A 16,202-nucleotide genomic window follows, 5' to 3' on the forward strand; every position below is an offset into this window, starting at 1 on the left:
GTAGCCATTTTGTCTGAACAATAGATAAAAGAACTGATCTGCAGTTAGGGCCAAGTTGTTTGAAAAATACACACCTTTAGAATTGGACATACATACCCATAGGGTGAGATGCTGGCAATACAAGAAGCACTTAGGAACAGAGACTGAGTGAATGCTTCTGTACCACTTAAAAAGTTAATTCTTCCCCTTGCCCTATTCTCTGTGTGTGTAGTTGATTTTTGCCTATTCCGCTTTATGTTATAAAACCTTGCCAAAAGCCAAGCAGCTTTGTTGGTCTAGAGACGATTACTTAATTCTCTATAATATGGAAAATCTTGTTAAATATTTATTACTTACTGCAGCATATCCAAAGCAAAATCTGGCAGAGTCAGGCAGCACATCAATCACGGGAGTATAGACTTCAACTTTCTCCAGAATTTATCAACAAAAGGGATAGCTTCGACTGTGTCAAACAGAAAATACCATCATTGGAGATGCAGGCAAATCACTTTACTGTGAAAAGAAGGAAAATGGTCACTTTAATTTGGTCTTCTCTCTCTGCTTTATGAGTCCTACCTGATTTGCTGGTAGTGAGTGCTTATTATTTTAACGCACTTGGTGACTGGGGGCTGGACGGTGTCATGGCAATGGAGATCATTTTTCAGAATCTGAGAGAAAAATTCAGGCGTCTCCCTTAGCCAGTCAGTACTCATGGTGTGTCCCCCACATTGTTGAGAATAGTTCTCAACCCTGTTCCCACTTGCCTTCAGTGCATTGAGGCAGGAGGCATGCTTCTATCAGTATAACACAGTTTTCTCAGGGGTGAGAGTACTTCCCACTTCCCACTATAGGAAAACAGAATTTGGGGAGTTTGTATTGAGTGTAGTTTGAAGAATTACATCCCCCAAGAGGTATTACTGTTACTGTCCAATTGAGCATTAATTGGTTTAGAACAGTGGCACTTGTTTTGCAGTTGTTGGCATCCACCTAAGATGTTTCTTGGGGTATGTGAAGTGGGGGCTGTCCCAAGGCTTTGTGCAGTGTCTGAGGAGATTTTATTAAAGAGCTGAGAATAGCACCTTGGGGAGGTTACAGCTTAGATGCCTGTCATGTTCACCTATTCTTTTTGAAAGAGGCTGCCCCAAGCACAGCCCTATAAAAAGACAGCAACACAGGCCTTTAGGATGGGCGGCCATGTTCTGTTGGCATATGACCTTTCCATCTTAGCCACAACTGAAGAACTAGCACCTGGATTGGGGGCGGCCATTCTATAGGCTGCTCAGTGGCTTATAAGACAGACTCAATATAAGAATGGTGATAGAATCAGATTCTCCCCCGCGGGGCATTTGTTTATGAGATGTATGGAGAGAGTTGGCACCTGGTTGTGGGAACAGAAGTGGAAACACAGGCAGAGAGACAAAGAGCTGTGGTTATGCAACTTGAATTATTCTGTGTTCTGAAGACATTTCATGAGTTGCAGCTGTGGTATGCCAGAGCTGGCTCTATGGCCTCGAAAACTGGTTGTGTGGATCCCTTCCCAACCCTGCCTTCAGAGACATCTGGTTGGTGGGAGTATTTGTACCATGTGAATTGGTTAATGCTGTAGATAAGGGCCCCTACCCCTTTCATCCAGATCTGGTTGTTAAATGTTTACCAGCACACCACTGGGTTGGGGGAGGGATGGTGCAGGAAGCAGCCAGAAGCAGCTACCTCCTCTGGGTCTTTTGCCTTAAAATCAATGTTGAACGGAATATGGTAACATGATTGTTATTAAGGCTATAATAAAGAAGACATTTAAAGAGCATTGTAAAATATATGATTAAAGTATCAATGGTTAAACTACAAAACTCATAGGAATGTGGGCAAGGGGGTGGTACCTTTCCTGTTTCCCTAGCTATCAAAGGCACAGGCCCCACCCACCATGCCCACAAAGGATGATCTGACACGCCAGGTAAGCCTCTGGTCTTATTTCCACATGTATTCTTTACCTCGGTTACTTGAGGTAACCTGAGTGCATACCAGTTACTTAAAACCACAAGAGCCCAACGAATACAGTTTTTGAACGCCACTTTTTTTTTAATGTAGAGAAAATAAGACTGATTAGTATGGTAAAATATATATACACTTAGAATGAGGATTTAATTCTAATACTACTTCACCTCTTCCTGGTAGCATATTACTTATCTATGGCTCAGCCTCCTTAGCTGTAAAATAGGGATAAAAATAATCTCAGATATATTTGTAAGGATTAAATGAGATATCAGGTATAAAAAACATCTAGCACAGTCTAGCTCTTATCACGCACTTAGTAACTTTTGTTCTTTTCTGCCACGCTTAGCATATTTATTCAAGCCTTTAGCAGTTGGCATTGCTGACAGTGATGTCAGCTATGTTGATACAATGAACTCTGTATTTTTACTAACATGAATTAGGTTGTAATGATATTGTATTATTTATAATTATTTATAATTTTATATTTTTGCATGTAAGATTCTTCACTAAAATATTTTAAATATAGCCATAATTATTGCAAGCCTTTGGAATATGTTTTACACTTACGGAGCTCCTATATTCCTTTCTACAAATGGCTGTGTCCATTTTATTTTTGTTTTTAAACAAACATTTGGACTACGGGCAAAGAACTTTGCAAGGTGTTGTGGGGGAAGTAGAAAAACAGACACTTATGTAACACAAGGCTATAAAAAAAGAGGAAACGGAGGGAATACTGAAGAGTTTCTTCAGTATTTCCAACTACCTAGGTTCTAGCTTCCTAATTAGTCATTTTATGTGTCATTTAAATTCTGTATTCGTTGCATTACAATTTATTCACCATTACTTTATCTGGGTCATCTACCCTTAGTCCCATTATAATTGCCAATGCATTAAGGATGACATTTGCCCACTTGCTATATTTAATTCACAGGATGTGGTTTTTTTCAGTGCCAGATGTTTTGAGGTGAGCCACTTGCAATGGACTGTTTTTTGGTGTATGTGTTTTAATACTTTGCCAGAATGGAGTTTGATTTGAAACAAGGTTTTTGATTTTCAAATATAGCATTTTCAAACAAATAGTGTGATGTACAAATTACCATCACTTTGGTTCATGATGAAATAATCCACACTCTAAATCTGTTTGACATTTACCCCTTAAGTATTTTGGATCAATAAATCATTTCTGTATCATCTAGCATCTTAAAATGTTTGTAACTACTTAACACCCTATATCTCCAGGTCCTGTCCCATTAGTTTCAGGGAAAAAATATAGTAATTAAGACATAATTATGTTGTCTTGAAAAGTTAAGGGGCATTTGGACTTGATTACCCAAGGAGTTATCAGTGCCAAGGAAAACTCAGGCAATTACAGGCTTGGGCCTGTAATTAAACACATAGGACTGAAGTTTTGTTCATCAGAGGTGGCACCTTCTGAATGAATTAGAGCATTGCATTTTAGACAAGTTACGGTAAATACAAAACAAGTGTGTGGAGGGGGTTGGGGGGTGGACATGAGTAGAGATTGGAGCCACGTGGATAGAAACACCAGTGTAAACTCAAGCATTTTGTTGTGAAAAACTATTGTTCAGCCAGCCTGCCTGGGCTCCATATATGGTGTTCAAATGTAAGTTTGGGACGAGCCCCTTTGCAATTTTGGCCAAGAACACACACACACTCACCCTCCTCTGCTAGAGAGGGCCAGCTCACCTGGAACGCGTATTATAGTGAGTGCTTGTTCGGTATATATAGGATGGCCAAGTAACTAACTGGCAGCGCTGCTCCTACCTCACTCTCCCACAACTTTTTATCCCCTCACCACCAACGCTCTCAACTCCTGACACGTCTTCCCACAAGTCCCTGGCTCGCTGTCCGGTCTCTTCGTGTTGATTTGTCTGTTTCCCACTCCTTCAGCGGTCTCAGGTGGAACACGCCAGGTGGGCGCTCGGCTGTGCTCTGAGGTCCCGAGTTGGAAAGGGATGCCCCCTTGCAGAGGGCGGCCGGCAACCGTGGGAAGGAGGAAGAGGGGGAGGAGGAGAAGGAGGACGGCGCAGAGGAGGAGGAGGAGGAGGAGGAGGAGGAGGAGGAGGAGGAGGAAGAGGACAGGGCAGAGGAGGAGGGAGTTGGCGGCCGCAGAGCCCCGGGCAGCGGGCCCCGTCCGCGGCCGGCGCGCTCCGTGGTCCTCCCTCGCTCGTCTCCTATGCTCATATTTGGACTCGGCTGCCCGTGCCCAGGAATTTCCCGTCATGCCTCCTGCCGCCCCGTCCGTCGCCCGGAGCCTGGGAGGGAGGGAGCGAGGTTCGGACAGCGGCGGCAGCTGCCTGGCCTTTCCATGAGCTCGCGGCGGACCCTCCCGCGCCCCCTCTCGCTCTGCCTCTGCCTCTGCCTGGCCGCGGCTCTGGGAAGTGCGCAGTCCGGTAAGTTCGGGCTCCCCTCCCCTCTCTTCCCCTCCTCGCCTCACCCCTCCCATCCCGACCCTGCCACGTTAGGGTGTGACCCCGAGCCCGGATTCCATTCCGCGCCTGCTGCGCCCCCTCGGCTGCCTGCGGAGACAGCCCCTGCCTCAGCCGAGAAGGGGAGCAGAAGGGTTGCGCCCCGCGCCAGCGGTGAGGGGCCGAACGGAAGGAGGTCAGGGCTGGCTTCCCCCACACCCGCCGACGGGAGGCGTCTGGCAGCCTCACTGACACCTTATCCTGTCCCGGGAGCGAACCTGAACCCGCGGGAGCCTCTCGCCCCGCGCGGGCCCCCGAGAGAGGGTTCTGGCGGGGCAGCCCGCGGGAGGCAGGGGAGGGGTCCATCCCGGAGCCCTCTGCTCCGTGCGTCGGCCCTGCCAGGGTTGCCGCTCGGATAACGGGCCCGGGGCGTGGGAACCCGCCCGCCAGGCCTGCGCGTTTCGCCGCGCGCCTCGGGGAGGACAGGGGCGCCGGGCAGGCGGCAGGGAGGGGCGCACCCGCCGCCCGCCCGCCCTCAGTGCGCTGCTACCCCGCTGCTGGGCCAGACTACCGCGGGCTCGGCTGGCATTTCACAGGCCAAAATCGAACAGAACCCCTAGTTTGCCAGGTATCAGTTTTGTTTTGTTTTTAAGCAGAAAATGGCATCCAAGTCTATTTTTGAAGTTTTACACTGGACTATTTCAAGTCAAACTATATGAATGAAAAGTGCTGTTCCTGCCTTATTTGGTTTAGGGCTAATAGCTATCGGAAGTGGCAGTTCTGAAGTCGTTACAGTAAGATTTCATAAGATAATCTTCTTGAATCATGTGGAAAATACTAGGGGGGAATTTAATATCAGATTATTATTTTAAAAAGCAGTTATTTGAAAGTACAAAGGTAGGGATAAAGGTAAATGGGAAATTGCATGGACTTTTACATTTGTGATGAGTAGTCGTCAAAGCTTCTTGCTTCTTAACTTTATCTGGAATGGAAGAACATAAATTATAATTCCTTAGAGCTGAGATTACTTAGGAGATTTCAGTTTGCTTTTGTTTTTGCTACCAATAGACTAAATTGTCAAATAAGATATGGCAAACTAGGACTCATAAATTAGTTGAAACCTGACTCTGTGAAGCATAGATTATTTTCAGTACTCTCTGGTTTATCTCTTCATTTTTTCATTTGCAGCGCTGGTGGCAAAATCGATTTTCAAAGACAATTTTGTCTATAAAAAATCTTCAGGGTTCATATAACTTATAAAATTGTCAGTTCAGATTAATGACAGATATTTACAATATTTAACTTTATTAAATTTGCAATTTGTAAATAGTAACTTGAGCAGTGATATCGGTTTCAAATTTGTTTCTGCATAGTATTGTTTTTCAAAAAACCCCTGCTTTTTATAGATTCGTATTTTAGAAGTAACTTTAATGGCACTTCTTGGGAAATACAACAGGTTCTAATTTCACATTTTATCAATGGATTTCTAAAAAATACTGTGCTGGATAGCGAAGAGTGGATTTTATTGCCAGGAAATACATGTATGCTTTCTTTTTCCTCAGTGATGTGTTGGCTTATCTAATACTTGTGGTGAACTGGCCTTCGAAGACCAAAATCCACTGTACTGGCCCCTTGCCAGTAATTTCGAACACCAAGTTTATATTTGAGCCATTTAAACATATATTCTTTTAATTTTGGTCCCAGCTGACATATCAGTCTAATTTCTGATGACTTATATTAGGGTCGTATACAAATATCTGGAAATTTTTATATTAAGATAAGTAGCTCTTTGCCATCTAGAATTTTGTCACAGTGCCTAAACTGTCTGGCAAGTTTGCAGCATACAATGTAATTGAGATTTTGAATCAACACATTGCTTTTTATTTTTAAAAGTGCTTGTTCCAGTATTTTAACTAAGATGGTAATCCATTAAGTCAGAAATCCTTACTGTTTTGCTCAACTCAAAAGAATATCCAAAGACTATCCCAACAGTAAGATTCATCAGTTTTTCTAATACATATGCCACTTATTAATTAAAAATAGATTTTAAGGCCACGTGTAGTGGCTCATGCCTGTAATCCAGCACTGTAGGAGACCAGTCCAGGAGGATTGCTTGAACCCAGGAGTTGCAGACGGGCCTGGGCAACATAGGGAGACCCTGTCTCTACAAAAATTTAAAAAATATTAGCTGGGCATAGTGGCTCACTCCTGTGGTCTCAGCTACTTGGGAAGCCGAAGTGGGAGGATTGCTTGGGCCGGGGAGATCAAGACTGTGATGAGCCGTGATCACACCACTGCATTTTTGATTCTGTCATAATCTGGTCACAATCCCTCTAATTTTTCTGTACCTGTGTAATTAATTTATCATAGTTATGGATTTGGTTGATGAATCTGATTCCCATGTTTAGCTTCTTGGTAAAATTATTAAGTTGGACAGTTTCCCTGTCTCTTCTAACTCCAAGATCCTATAATGTTGTTTTTGTTTATATAACTCTGCAGAGCCACCTACTACATGTGGTTCAAACTTCTGATTGTCAGCCTGTGACTTGCTATACATGTCAAACTGGTCTACCATAGCCAAATGTGATGGGTGTGGTCCAGCTTTGGATAGTCCAGATCTGTCTCAGTATTGTGTGAATACCTGGAACATGCACAAAGATACATACATACCTGGACAGATTCCCTGTTAAGCGTCTATTACTTTTTCTTCCTCATCTAATAGCGGAAAGTGCTGATTATGTCATAGGGTAAATGCCTAACTGCTTTTCGGGGATAGTTAAGCCCAGGCCTTAAGACAGTTTAATATTCAGTTTTGTTATTTAGGTCTGAGTTAGGGATACTGCCAGAGAGCACCCAGACATTCCCGTGGTTGGGAAGGCTAGTTATCTGTAAGCATTCCAGATGAAATAGCCTATAATGGGTTATCACCTTTGGATCTTACCTCAGAGAAGATTGAGTTGGATCTACCTATCTGATTTAGCAGATTAAATTGAATTTGGATGGGAGGGTAATCAGCTATTTAATTTGCCAGTCGTTAGCATTTCTTATTGCTGTATATCAAGGATTTACTTTGAATATTCTGTATTTTCTCTTTCCTGGCCATAATGGACTTTCCTTTTTTTTTTTTTTTTTTTTTTTTTTGAGACGGAGTCTCGCTCTGTCGCCCAGGCTGGAGTGCAGTGGCGCTATCTCGGCTCACTGCAAGCTCCGCCTCCCAGGTTTACGCCATTCTCCTGCCTCAGCCTCCCGAGTAGCTGGGACTACAGGCGCCCGCCACCTCGCCTGGCTAGTTTTTTTTTTTTTTGTATTTTTTAGTAGAGACAGGGTTTCACCGTGTTAGCCAGGATGGTCTCGATTTCCTGACCTCGTGATCCGCCCGTCTCGGCCTCCCAAAGTGCTGGGATTACAGGCTTGAGCCACCGCGCCCGGCCTGGACTTTCCTTTTAAAATGCTCAGCACAGGCTGGGTGTGGCGGCTTATGCCTGTAATCCCAGCACTTTGAGAGGCCGAGGCAGGCGGATCACCTGAGGTCAGGAGTTCGAGACCAGCCTAGCCAACATGGTGAAACCCTGTCTCTATGAAAAATACAAAAATTAGCCGGGCGTGGTGGCGGACACCTGTCATCCCAGCTACTCAGGAAGCTGAGGCAGGAGAATCACTTGAACCGGGGAGGCGGAGGTTGCAGTGAGCCAAGATCATGCCACTGCACTCCATCTTGGGTGACAAGAGCAAAACTCTGTCTCAGAAAGAAAAAAAAAAAAAATTGCTCAGCACAGTCCCTCATCCCTGTTCGTATATTTGTCTGTAGAGTATGCTGAAGTCATATTTATGGCTTTAAGGGAAGTACAAAAAAGGAAAGTACAGAAAAGATCAGTAATTCATCAAACAATTGACTTTATGAAAGATTTTGGTTATTGCCTTAGTTAAGCTTCTGTTGCAAGTAACAGAAATGAACTAGTTTTAGCAAAAAGGAAGAAAGGAATTTGTTGGAAAACTATTGGAAGTCAAATGCAGGCAGACCTCATTTAGGGCCTGAGATCAGGGACTGGAAAATCTAGAACGTTCCCTGTCTCTAGTCTTTGTTTGCTTCACTGTTCTTTCTTTGCTGGTGTTTTTTTTTTTTTTTTCTTTTTTTTTCTTCATGGTTAGATGTGGCTGCTCAGCAGCTCCTGAGTATTTATGTGTCCCTTCATAAGGAGGAACTATATTATTGAGCCTTGATCCTAAATTCCTGGGAGGTAGAACCTGATAGTTTAGGTCACATGGTTGACCTAGATTTTCCCTAAAGTCTCTTCTAATTCTAGAGTTATCTGGTGTACATAGTACAACCATATAGATGGTTTGATTTTGCATTTTTCCATTTTATGTTATGAGGTTATAGTCCTCAAAATGAATTGTGAACATTTTCTTTGATAACAACTAATTCACTCTGCTAATAATCATCTGCATATTTTCAGGAATTCACTGAATAAAATGCTGACCTCCATTGACTCTTTAGGATAAGTTCATTAAAACTATATAAGTGGTAGAGATATGTGAAATAGTAATAGTTTAGGGACCAAGAATTAATCAGTTGTTTTCCTATTTCTCACACATATATAACATTTTCTGCCTCTTCCTTTCCTTTAGGCTTTTCCTACTGCCTGGACCTCTTCTCTATCAGAACAGGTTGAAGTCCTTCAGGCCTCTCAGATGGTAGCTTGTGACATTTTCCTCTTGCCACAGAATTTGTAATTTCCTTGTGCTTCTAAGGCGTTTTGGACCATGGTTGGAGTACAAGTTTTACTATCTTGTGTTGTAGTTAAGTCCATATATATTCATCTTCACTAAACTATAAATTCCATATGTCAGTGAATCACCTAGAATGTTTTCTTTCTTCTTTTTTTTTTTTTTGAGATAGGATCTCACTCTATCACCCAGACTGGAGTGCAGTGGCACACTCATGGCTCACTGCAGCCTCGAACTCCCTGGAATCAGGTGATTCTCCCACCCCAGCCTTCTGAGTAGCTGGGCCTACAGGCACCTGCCACCATGCCCAGTTAATTGTTGTATTTTTTTGTAGAAATGGGGTTTCACCATGTTGGCCGGGCTGGTCTTAAACTCCTGACCTCAAGTGATCTCCAAGCCTCAGCCTCCCAAAGTGCTGGGATTACAGGCATGAGCCACTGCACTCAGCTAGAAGAATTCTGATAGGCTCTCAGCATCCATTGTTCCAGGTATAATAATTCTGACTTTTTCAAATACTCTGATGCTTTTACGGTATCCTGCTTGCTGCTGTCTTCTTTTGAAATTGGAGTTCAGTCACTCTGCTCTTCTTTCTTAATACTTGTCTGTTTCCTAGATTTTACAGGCTTTTCCATGAATACTCTAATTTCCTGTATGAAGACAGAATATACAAATGATAGGATGCTTTCCTGTAACTGAGATAGCAGGGGGAAGGAGAGGACAGCAACTCATATGGAAAGAAATCAGCTTTTGTGGAGCACCCAAAATTTATCAAATCAGATAGAGAGGACAGGTGTAGAGGAAAATGAGCATGTATAAAGAGGGATAATGGGACAATAAAGTACAAATATGGAAAATTAAGTGGAAGGCTTTTAATGCTGTTAGGGAACTTGGATTGGGTTAGTAAGTTATGAGACTGACATTTTTGATCCTTGAAATGTCATAATCAAAGGTGAATAATGAGTTATATAATCTACTAGTTTAGAGAATGAATTGAATTGGGAAATAAGTCATAGGACCAATAAAGAAGTGTTTTGAGAGTTTCTCTTAAGGAATGAAGACCTAACGAGAGTAGCAGCACTGCAGTAGAAGTGTTGCTAAAGTACATTGGATAGAAATAAGCAGTTGGATATTGGCAAAGAAAGGGATGAATAAAAGGTGACATATAAGCCTGGGTGATGGAGAGAATGTGATCTCAGCAGGTTTGTGGGTGGAGGTAAAAATAAGTTTTGTTCTAGATCTCTTGCTTTTGAGGTGCTGGTAGGATATTCCTGTGGAGATGTGTAGTAGAATCCGAAGTGTGAAACTGGAACTTGGAGGGAGAGATCAAGGCTGGAAATAAAACATGTATGAGTAACGAGAGTTAAAAATAAAGAGAAGAAGAGAGCATTTGTTAGCTGGAGTAAAAGGAAGGGTATAGGAAAAGCATCATAGAGAAGAGAGAATTTGATCTGACTTTAAAAGGTGCCGAGTCTGTATATGGCGTTCTGTTCACGAGCTTTCCTTGTTGAGGGGACATCACATTTACTAACTTGAGAGATAATACATGGGAAATGTTGGACAAAGAATACTGCATCCACAATAACTTTTCTGAATTACAAAATCATTTCCCTTCCTTCCTTGCTTAACCCTTCCTCAGTGGCTTCTTATCTTTCTGCAGATAAAGGACCAACTCCTAAATGTCTTCATCATCACCAGTTTGAACACACATTCTGTCTCACACTCCTCCTCGTTCCTCCCTCTTCTTCCCCAAGACTGGACAGAATGTGAAGAAGATATGATTTCCACCAGATGGAATATTCTTTATACTTTTTTGGGGTCCTTTATGGTCACTTTTTGTGGCCGTGGTCAGGTTCTTATCCATAAAATAATTATTGATAACTTCCTAAAGTGAGAAATAATGATAAATCACATACTGCCCTCTTTTTTACAGAATTCTTTGCTTGCCTTATCTCTTCAAGTGTTGACTGCAAGGTTCCTGTACACTTACTTGAGTTGGCCACTCTGGTCACTGTGCCGTGATATCTGACACTTGGCCGTGGTAGCCTGGAGCAGCATTGTTACTGGGCATTGGTATGATTGGCTTACCCAGTTGTGTGCTGATTTGGAAACCTCAGGGCGATTTATTGATACTTTCCTAAAGGAAAGTTGAGGGAATTTATTTTATGAGAGGGCTTTATTCACACAGATTAAAGAGTTTTATAAAATGCGGAGATGCACCTGCAGACCTTTTCCCCATCTGAATGCTTCAGAATACCCACACCCTCCTGACCCAGTTCTCTCTTGCTACATTCCAACACAAGTCTACTGAAATGAAATTTCTGCCTTCTCCAAAAACCAAAGATGGTACCGAATACCACATCTATCAGTGAGAAGGCCTGCCACTGGAAGAATGAAATACTCTAACTAAAACCAGTTTAAGCAACACTCGCAATTACTATCTCACCTAATCAGAAGTCTAGAGGTAAGAAGTGCTGGTGTTGGTGCAGCCATTAAGCATTTTTATCAAAGATCCAGACTTCTCCCATCTTTTCTCTCAGCTATCCTCAGATTGCTGGCAATGAATCCCAGCGTGGCTTCAAGGTGGCTGCCACACAAAGCATAAAGAAAGGGCCTGGGCAAAATGGGTTTCTTCTTAAATAGCTCTCTGACAAGGAAAAGAAACCTTTTCCAGATACTCCCATCAGACTCTCCATATATCTAATTTCCCCTCACTCTCGGAACGATCACTAGTAAATATCCTGGGGTTGTGCACCGTATCTCCCAAACAGTTTGGAATTCTGTTATCCGGAAAAGAAGAGATGGTTTTGGCTGTGCAACCAGAAATGCCCACCAATCTGTACTGAGCAGGAATAAAGAAAAACATGGCAGTGTAAAAAAAAAAAAAAAATGCGGAGATGAATATAGGTGAAATAGAGAAAGAATGCTGGTATAGGAAGTGTTTTCAGCTGGGTTTGGTGGCTCATGCCTTTAATCCCAGCGCTTTGGGAGGCTGAGGCAAGTGAATCACTTGAGTCCAGGAGTTTGAGACCAGCCCGGGCAGCATAGTGAGACCCATCTCTACAAAAACTACAAAAATTAGCTGGGCATTGTGTTGCATGCCTGTAGTCCCAGCTACTCAGGAGACTGAGGTGGGAGGATTGCTTGAGCCCAGGAAGCAGAGGTTGCAGTGAGCCAAGATCGTACCACTGCACTCCAGCCTGGGCAACAGAGTGAGACCCTGTCTCAGAAAACAAACAAAAATCCCCCAAAAGCCAGGAAGTATTTTCTCAGGGTCTAGCTTCCAGGTGAATGGTGTATCCTGATTCTAGGTTTATAAAAATAGTGTATTGTTCATAACATTTGTCTAAAGTGACATATTTACATACAGTATATAGTATTGAGTAATTTCCAAGTCTTTAAAAATAATGGGAACCCTTCCATGTGGTAGTAATTATGTTTTTAGTATCTGTTGACTGAGAAAATACGTAACAACAAAAGCTACTATAAAACTTTGAAATAAGTTCTTGTAAATATAAAAACATTGTCATATATTTGGAAAGTATACATGTGGAAATTATGACTTATAGAGTCTATGGACACTTGATTTCTTGCTTTATGGATATTCTCAGGGAAGTTCTGGTCTCAACTTTGAGTAGCTCATTGTCGTCTTACTTTAGAATGTGGGGTATAGGGGAAACTTCTATTTGAAAATTTGAGTCATAGCGGAAATTTTGGAATGACAGGGAAACTCCTCAGAATCCTCTTACAATAGCATTTGTGTATGTTATGCCAGACAATGTACTTTATACTAAGACTGGACTTTTAAATTGTCTCAGGGATTAGAAGTCAATTACAATAAATAAATACTTTTTAAAAATTATATTTTTAGGTAAATGAGCATTGTTGTTAGGACTACAGTGCTATTTTAAAGTGAAATTTAGTTGATTTGCATGTGAGTATACACCTACCCATCTCCGTTATAGCCATAACATGTCTTCTGTTACTATAAATTACATGACAAATCCTTATGGTTTCTTGGGTCACTTATTTTATTTAAAGACAAAAACATCTTTCAGTACATATGTAAGACTTAAGGCATTATTGAAAATAAGCCCGTGCAACATTGTAGAATCTATTAAAAACAAAAACAAAAAAACAAAACTCAAGGCCAGGCACTGTAGTTCATGCCTGTAATTCCACCACTTTGGGAAGCAAGGAAGGAGGCCAGGAGTTCGAGACCAGCCTGAGCAACATAGCAAGACCTTGCCTCTACTAAAAATTAAAAAAAGAAATTAGCAAGGTGTGGTGGCACGCACCTGTGGTCCCAGCTCCTCTGGAGGCTGAGGTGGGAGAATTGCTTGAGCCCAGGAGTTCGAGGCTGCAGTGAGCTATGATTGCATCACTGTACTCCATTCTGGGTGACAGAGCAAGACCCCTTCTCAAAAAGAAAAAAAAAAAAGCAAAACCAAAAACTGAAAAACAACTCAGGACAGTCCTTGTATAAATTAGATAGCCCTAAATTTTATGTTTGTTCTTTCATTTCTCTCTCTTTTTTTTTGGAGACAGGGTCTCCCACTGCTGCCCTGGCTGGAGTGCCATGATCCCAGGCAGGATCATAGCTCACTGCACACTGCAGCCTTGACCTCCTGGGCTCAAGTGATCCTCCCACCTCAGCCTCCCGAGTAGCTGGGACTACAGACTTGTGTCACCATGCTGGCTAATTAAAAAAAAAATTATGTAGAGATAGGGTCTCCCTATGTTGCCCAGGTAGGTCTTGAAATCCTGGACTTAAGCAGTCCTCCTGCCTTGGTCTCCCAAAGTGCTGGGATTATAGGCATGAGCCTCCACACCCAGTACATTTTTTTTGTTTTTATTGTGTTTGATTGTCAGAGAACCTGAGTTTGGTTGGGGTTGAGAGAGAACTATAGGGCCTATTATAGGTGAATACTTATTTTATCTTAGATTAGTGGTGTGTAGCTAGGGAAAGATAAGCTCGTATCTTCCTGTAACAGTCCAGATTAGATAGGGCAATGGGTGAGAAGTTGTTTTGCAACTCTGGTCTCAGTAATTGAGAGCAAAAAGGAAAAAGTGCACTGTAGTCCCCCTTGTTTCTGATTTCGTGGGGTGCGAATATGCCTTCTAGTCAGATCGTCTTAGGGGACCAAGAAGAGGAGGGTTGAGGGCAGAGCATGTTTACCTGCATGCAGAGCCACTTGAAAAATTGTAGGCTCGTCTGCATATTTGCATCCTTGTGTACGTGTTCATGTTGCAGGGGAGTCAGTGTGGTATTATGAAAAGAACATTAGGCCGGGCCCGGTGGCTCAAGCCTGTAATCCCAGCACTTTGGGAGGCCGAGACGGGTGGATCACGAGGTCAGGAGATCGAGACCATCCTGGCTAACACGGTGAAACCCCATCTCTACTAAAAAATACAAAAAACTAGCCGGGCGTGGTGGCGGGCGCCTGTAGTCCCAGCTACTCAGGAGGCTGAGGCAGGAGAATGGCGTAAACCCGGGAGGTGGAGCTTTCAGTGAGCTGAGATCCGGCCACTGCACCCCAGCCTGGGCGACAGAGCAAGACTCCGTCTCAAAAAAAAAAAAAAAGAACATTAGACAGTGAATTGGAAAACTAGGTTTTTCTAGTCCTGTTCTTGCCTGAGTCGTTTAAACTTCTTGTGCTTCAGTTTTCATATCTGCAAAATGAATGAATTAGACTGGGTAATACCTGATGTTGCTTTAAGATTCTGTAGGCTGGGCATGGTGGCTCATGCCTGTAATCCCAGTACTTCGGGAGGCCGAGCCGGGCGGATCACCTGAGGTCAAGAGATTGAGACCATCCTGACCAACATGGTGAAACCCTGTCTCTACTAAAAACACAAGAATTAGCTGGGCGTGGTAGTGTGCGCCTGTAGTCCTAGCTACTCAGGAGGCTGAGGCAGGAGAATCACTTGAACCCTGGAGGCATAGGTTGCAGTGAGCCAAGATCATGCCACTGCACTCCAGCCTGGCAACCGAGTGAGACTCCGTCCCCCGCCCCCTCCTCCAAAAAAAGATTCTGTAATTTATGGATTATTTTAAAGTCTCCAACTTTTCATAAGTTTTAATGGAAAAATATATTTAATACAGTATACAAAGTTATGTCTTCTTTTTAAATATTTTGTTCAAGTTGACTATCTTGTGCAATTCACTATAAATGTTACACTGCATCTAAGATCTTGTGTTTGAACTTCCTAGCCCAGTGTGCCCAGTAATTTGATCTATTGGCAAAGTTACATAACCCTTTTAAAGATTTAGTATTTAAAGAATAGATTACAATGTATCAGAAGCATCATATTAAATATCCCATCTGGAGTAATGGTATTAAGCCCTAGAAATTATGTCTTTCTAAATATGCAGCTGGGAATTGCTTATTTATGCTTGACAATAGATTTCAGATGAGAAAAGTCCTCATTTAGCAGGATATATTACCGTCAGAATTTGTCTCTGATTACCCTATTAAATGTATTTAACTCTTAAGGTTAGTTAATCTGGTCTTATTGTTAAAAAAACTTCACTGTGAGTTTTAAAGAAAAAAACTTGGCTAATTTGATGATTTTAAAAAGTGTCTTCTCTTGCCTGTAAAATTTACTTATAAGATTTGTCTTTTTTATGAGAGAATATTTTATACACAAAAAAGAATATATAGTGTCTATATGAGGTATAACAAATATTTTTTAAAAATCTGTGTACCCTCATCTGGCTTCAGAAATGGAATGTGAAGATGCCTGTGAGACACACATTTCCTCTATTCAGAAGTACCCACAGTCCTATATTTTGTGATTATCGTTGAACACAAATAACTGATAAACTCTTGCTTTCTTTATAATTTTATCATAGATGTATGTCTCTATATCATATTGTTCAGTTTTGCATGTGTTAGAACATTATATAAATGTTATTGGCCAGGTGTGGTGGCTCACACCTGTAATCCCAGCACTTTGGGAGGCCGAGGTGGGGGGGATCACCTGAGGTCCGGAGTTCGAGGCTAGCCTGGCTAACATGGCAAAACCACGTCTCTACTAAAAATACAAAAGTTAGCCGGCACGGTAGCACATGCC

At 42.3% G+C, this 16,202-nt stretch overlaps 1 protein-coding gene across 3 annotated transcripts in view; it reads left to right on the forward strand.

Moving 5' to 3' along the window:
- The first annotated feature begins 4,231 nt into the window (after positions 1-4,231).
- The window catches only part of MSRB3 (methionine sulfoxide reductase B3), a 195,551-nt gene continuing 183,580 nt past the window's right edge, over positions 4,232-16,202 (forward strand). For 2 of the 3 annotated variants that reach the window (XM_005571455.5, XM_005571453.5), the window contains exon 1: positions 4,232-4,385. Coding sequence is in view for 1 of the 3 variants with exons in the window: in XM_005571453.5 (XP_005571510.3) it covers positions 4,301-4,385 (85 nt within the window). In the remaining 2 variants the exon portion in view is untranslated. Of the gene's footprint in view, positions 4,386-4,460; positions 5,029-16,202 lie in introns of those variants that run through there. The other variant, XM_015431158.4, reaches the window with a different exon arrangement.

Source organism: Macaca fascicularis, chromosome 11, assembly GCF_037993035.2.
Source record: "Macaca fascicularis isolate 582-1 chromosome 11, T2T-MFA8v1.1".
In the NCBI taxonomy this organism is placed as follows: Eukaryota; Metazoa; Chordata; class Mammalia; order Primates; family Cercopithecidae; genus Macaca; species Macaca fascicularis.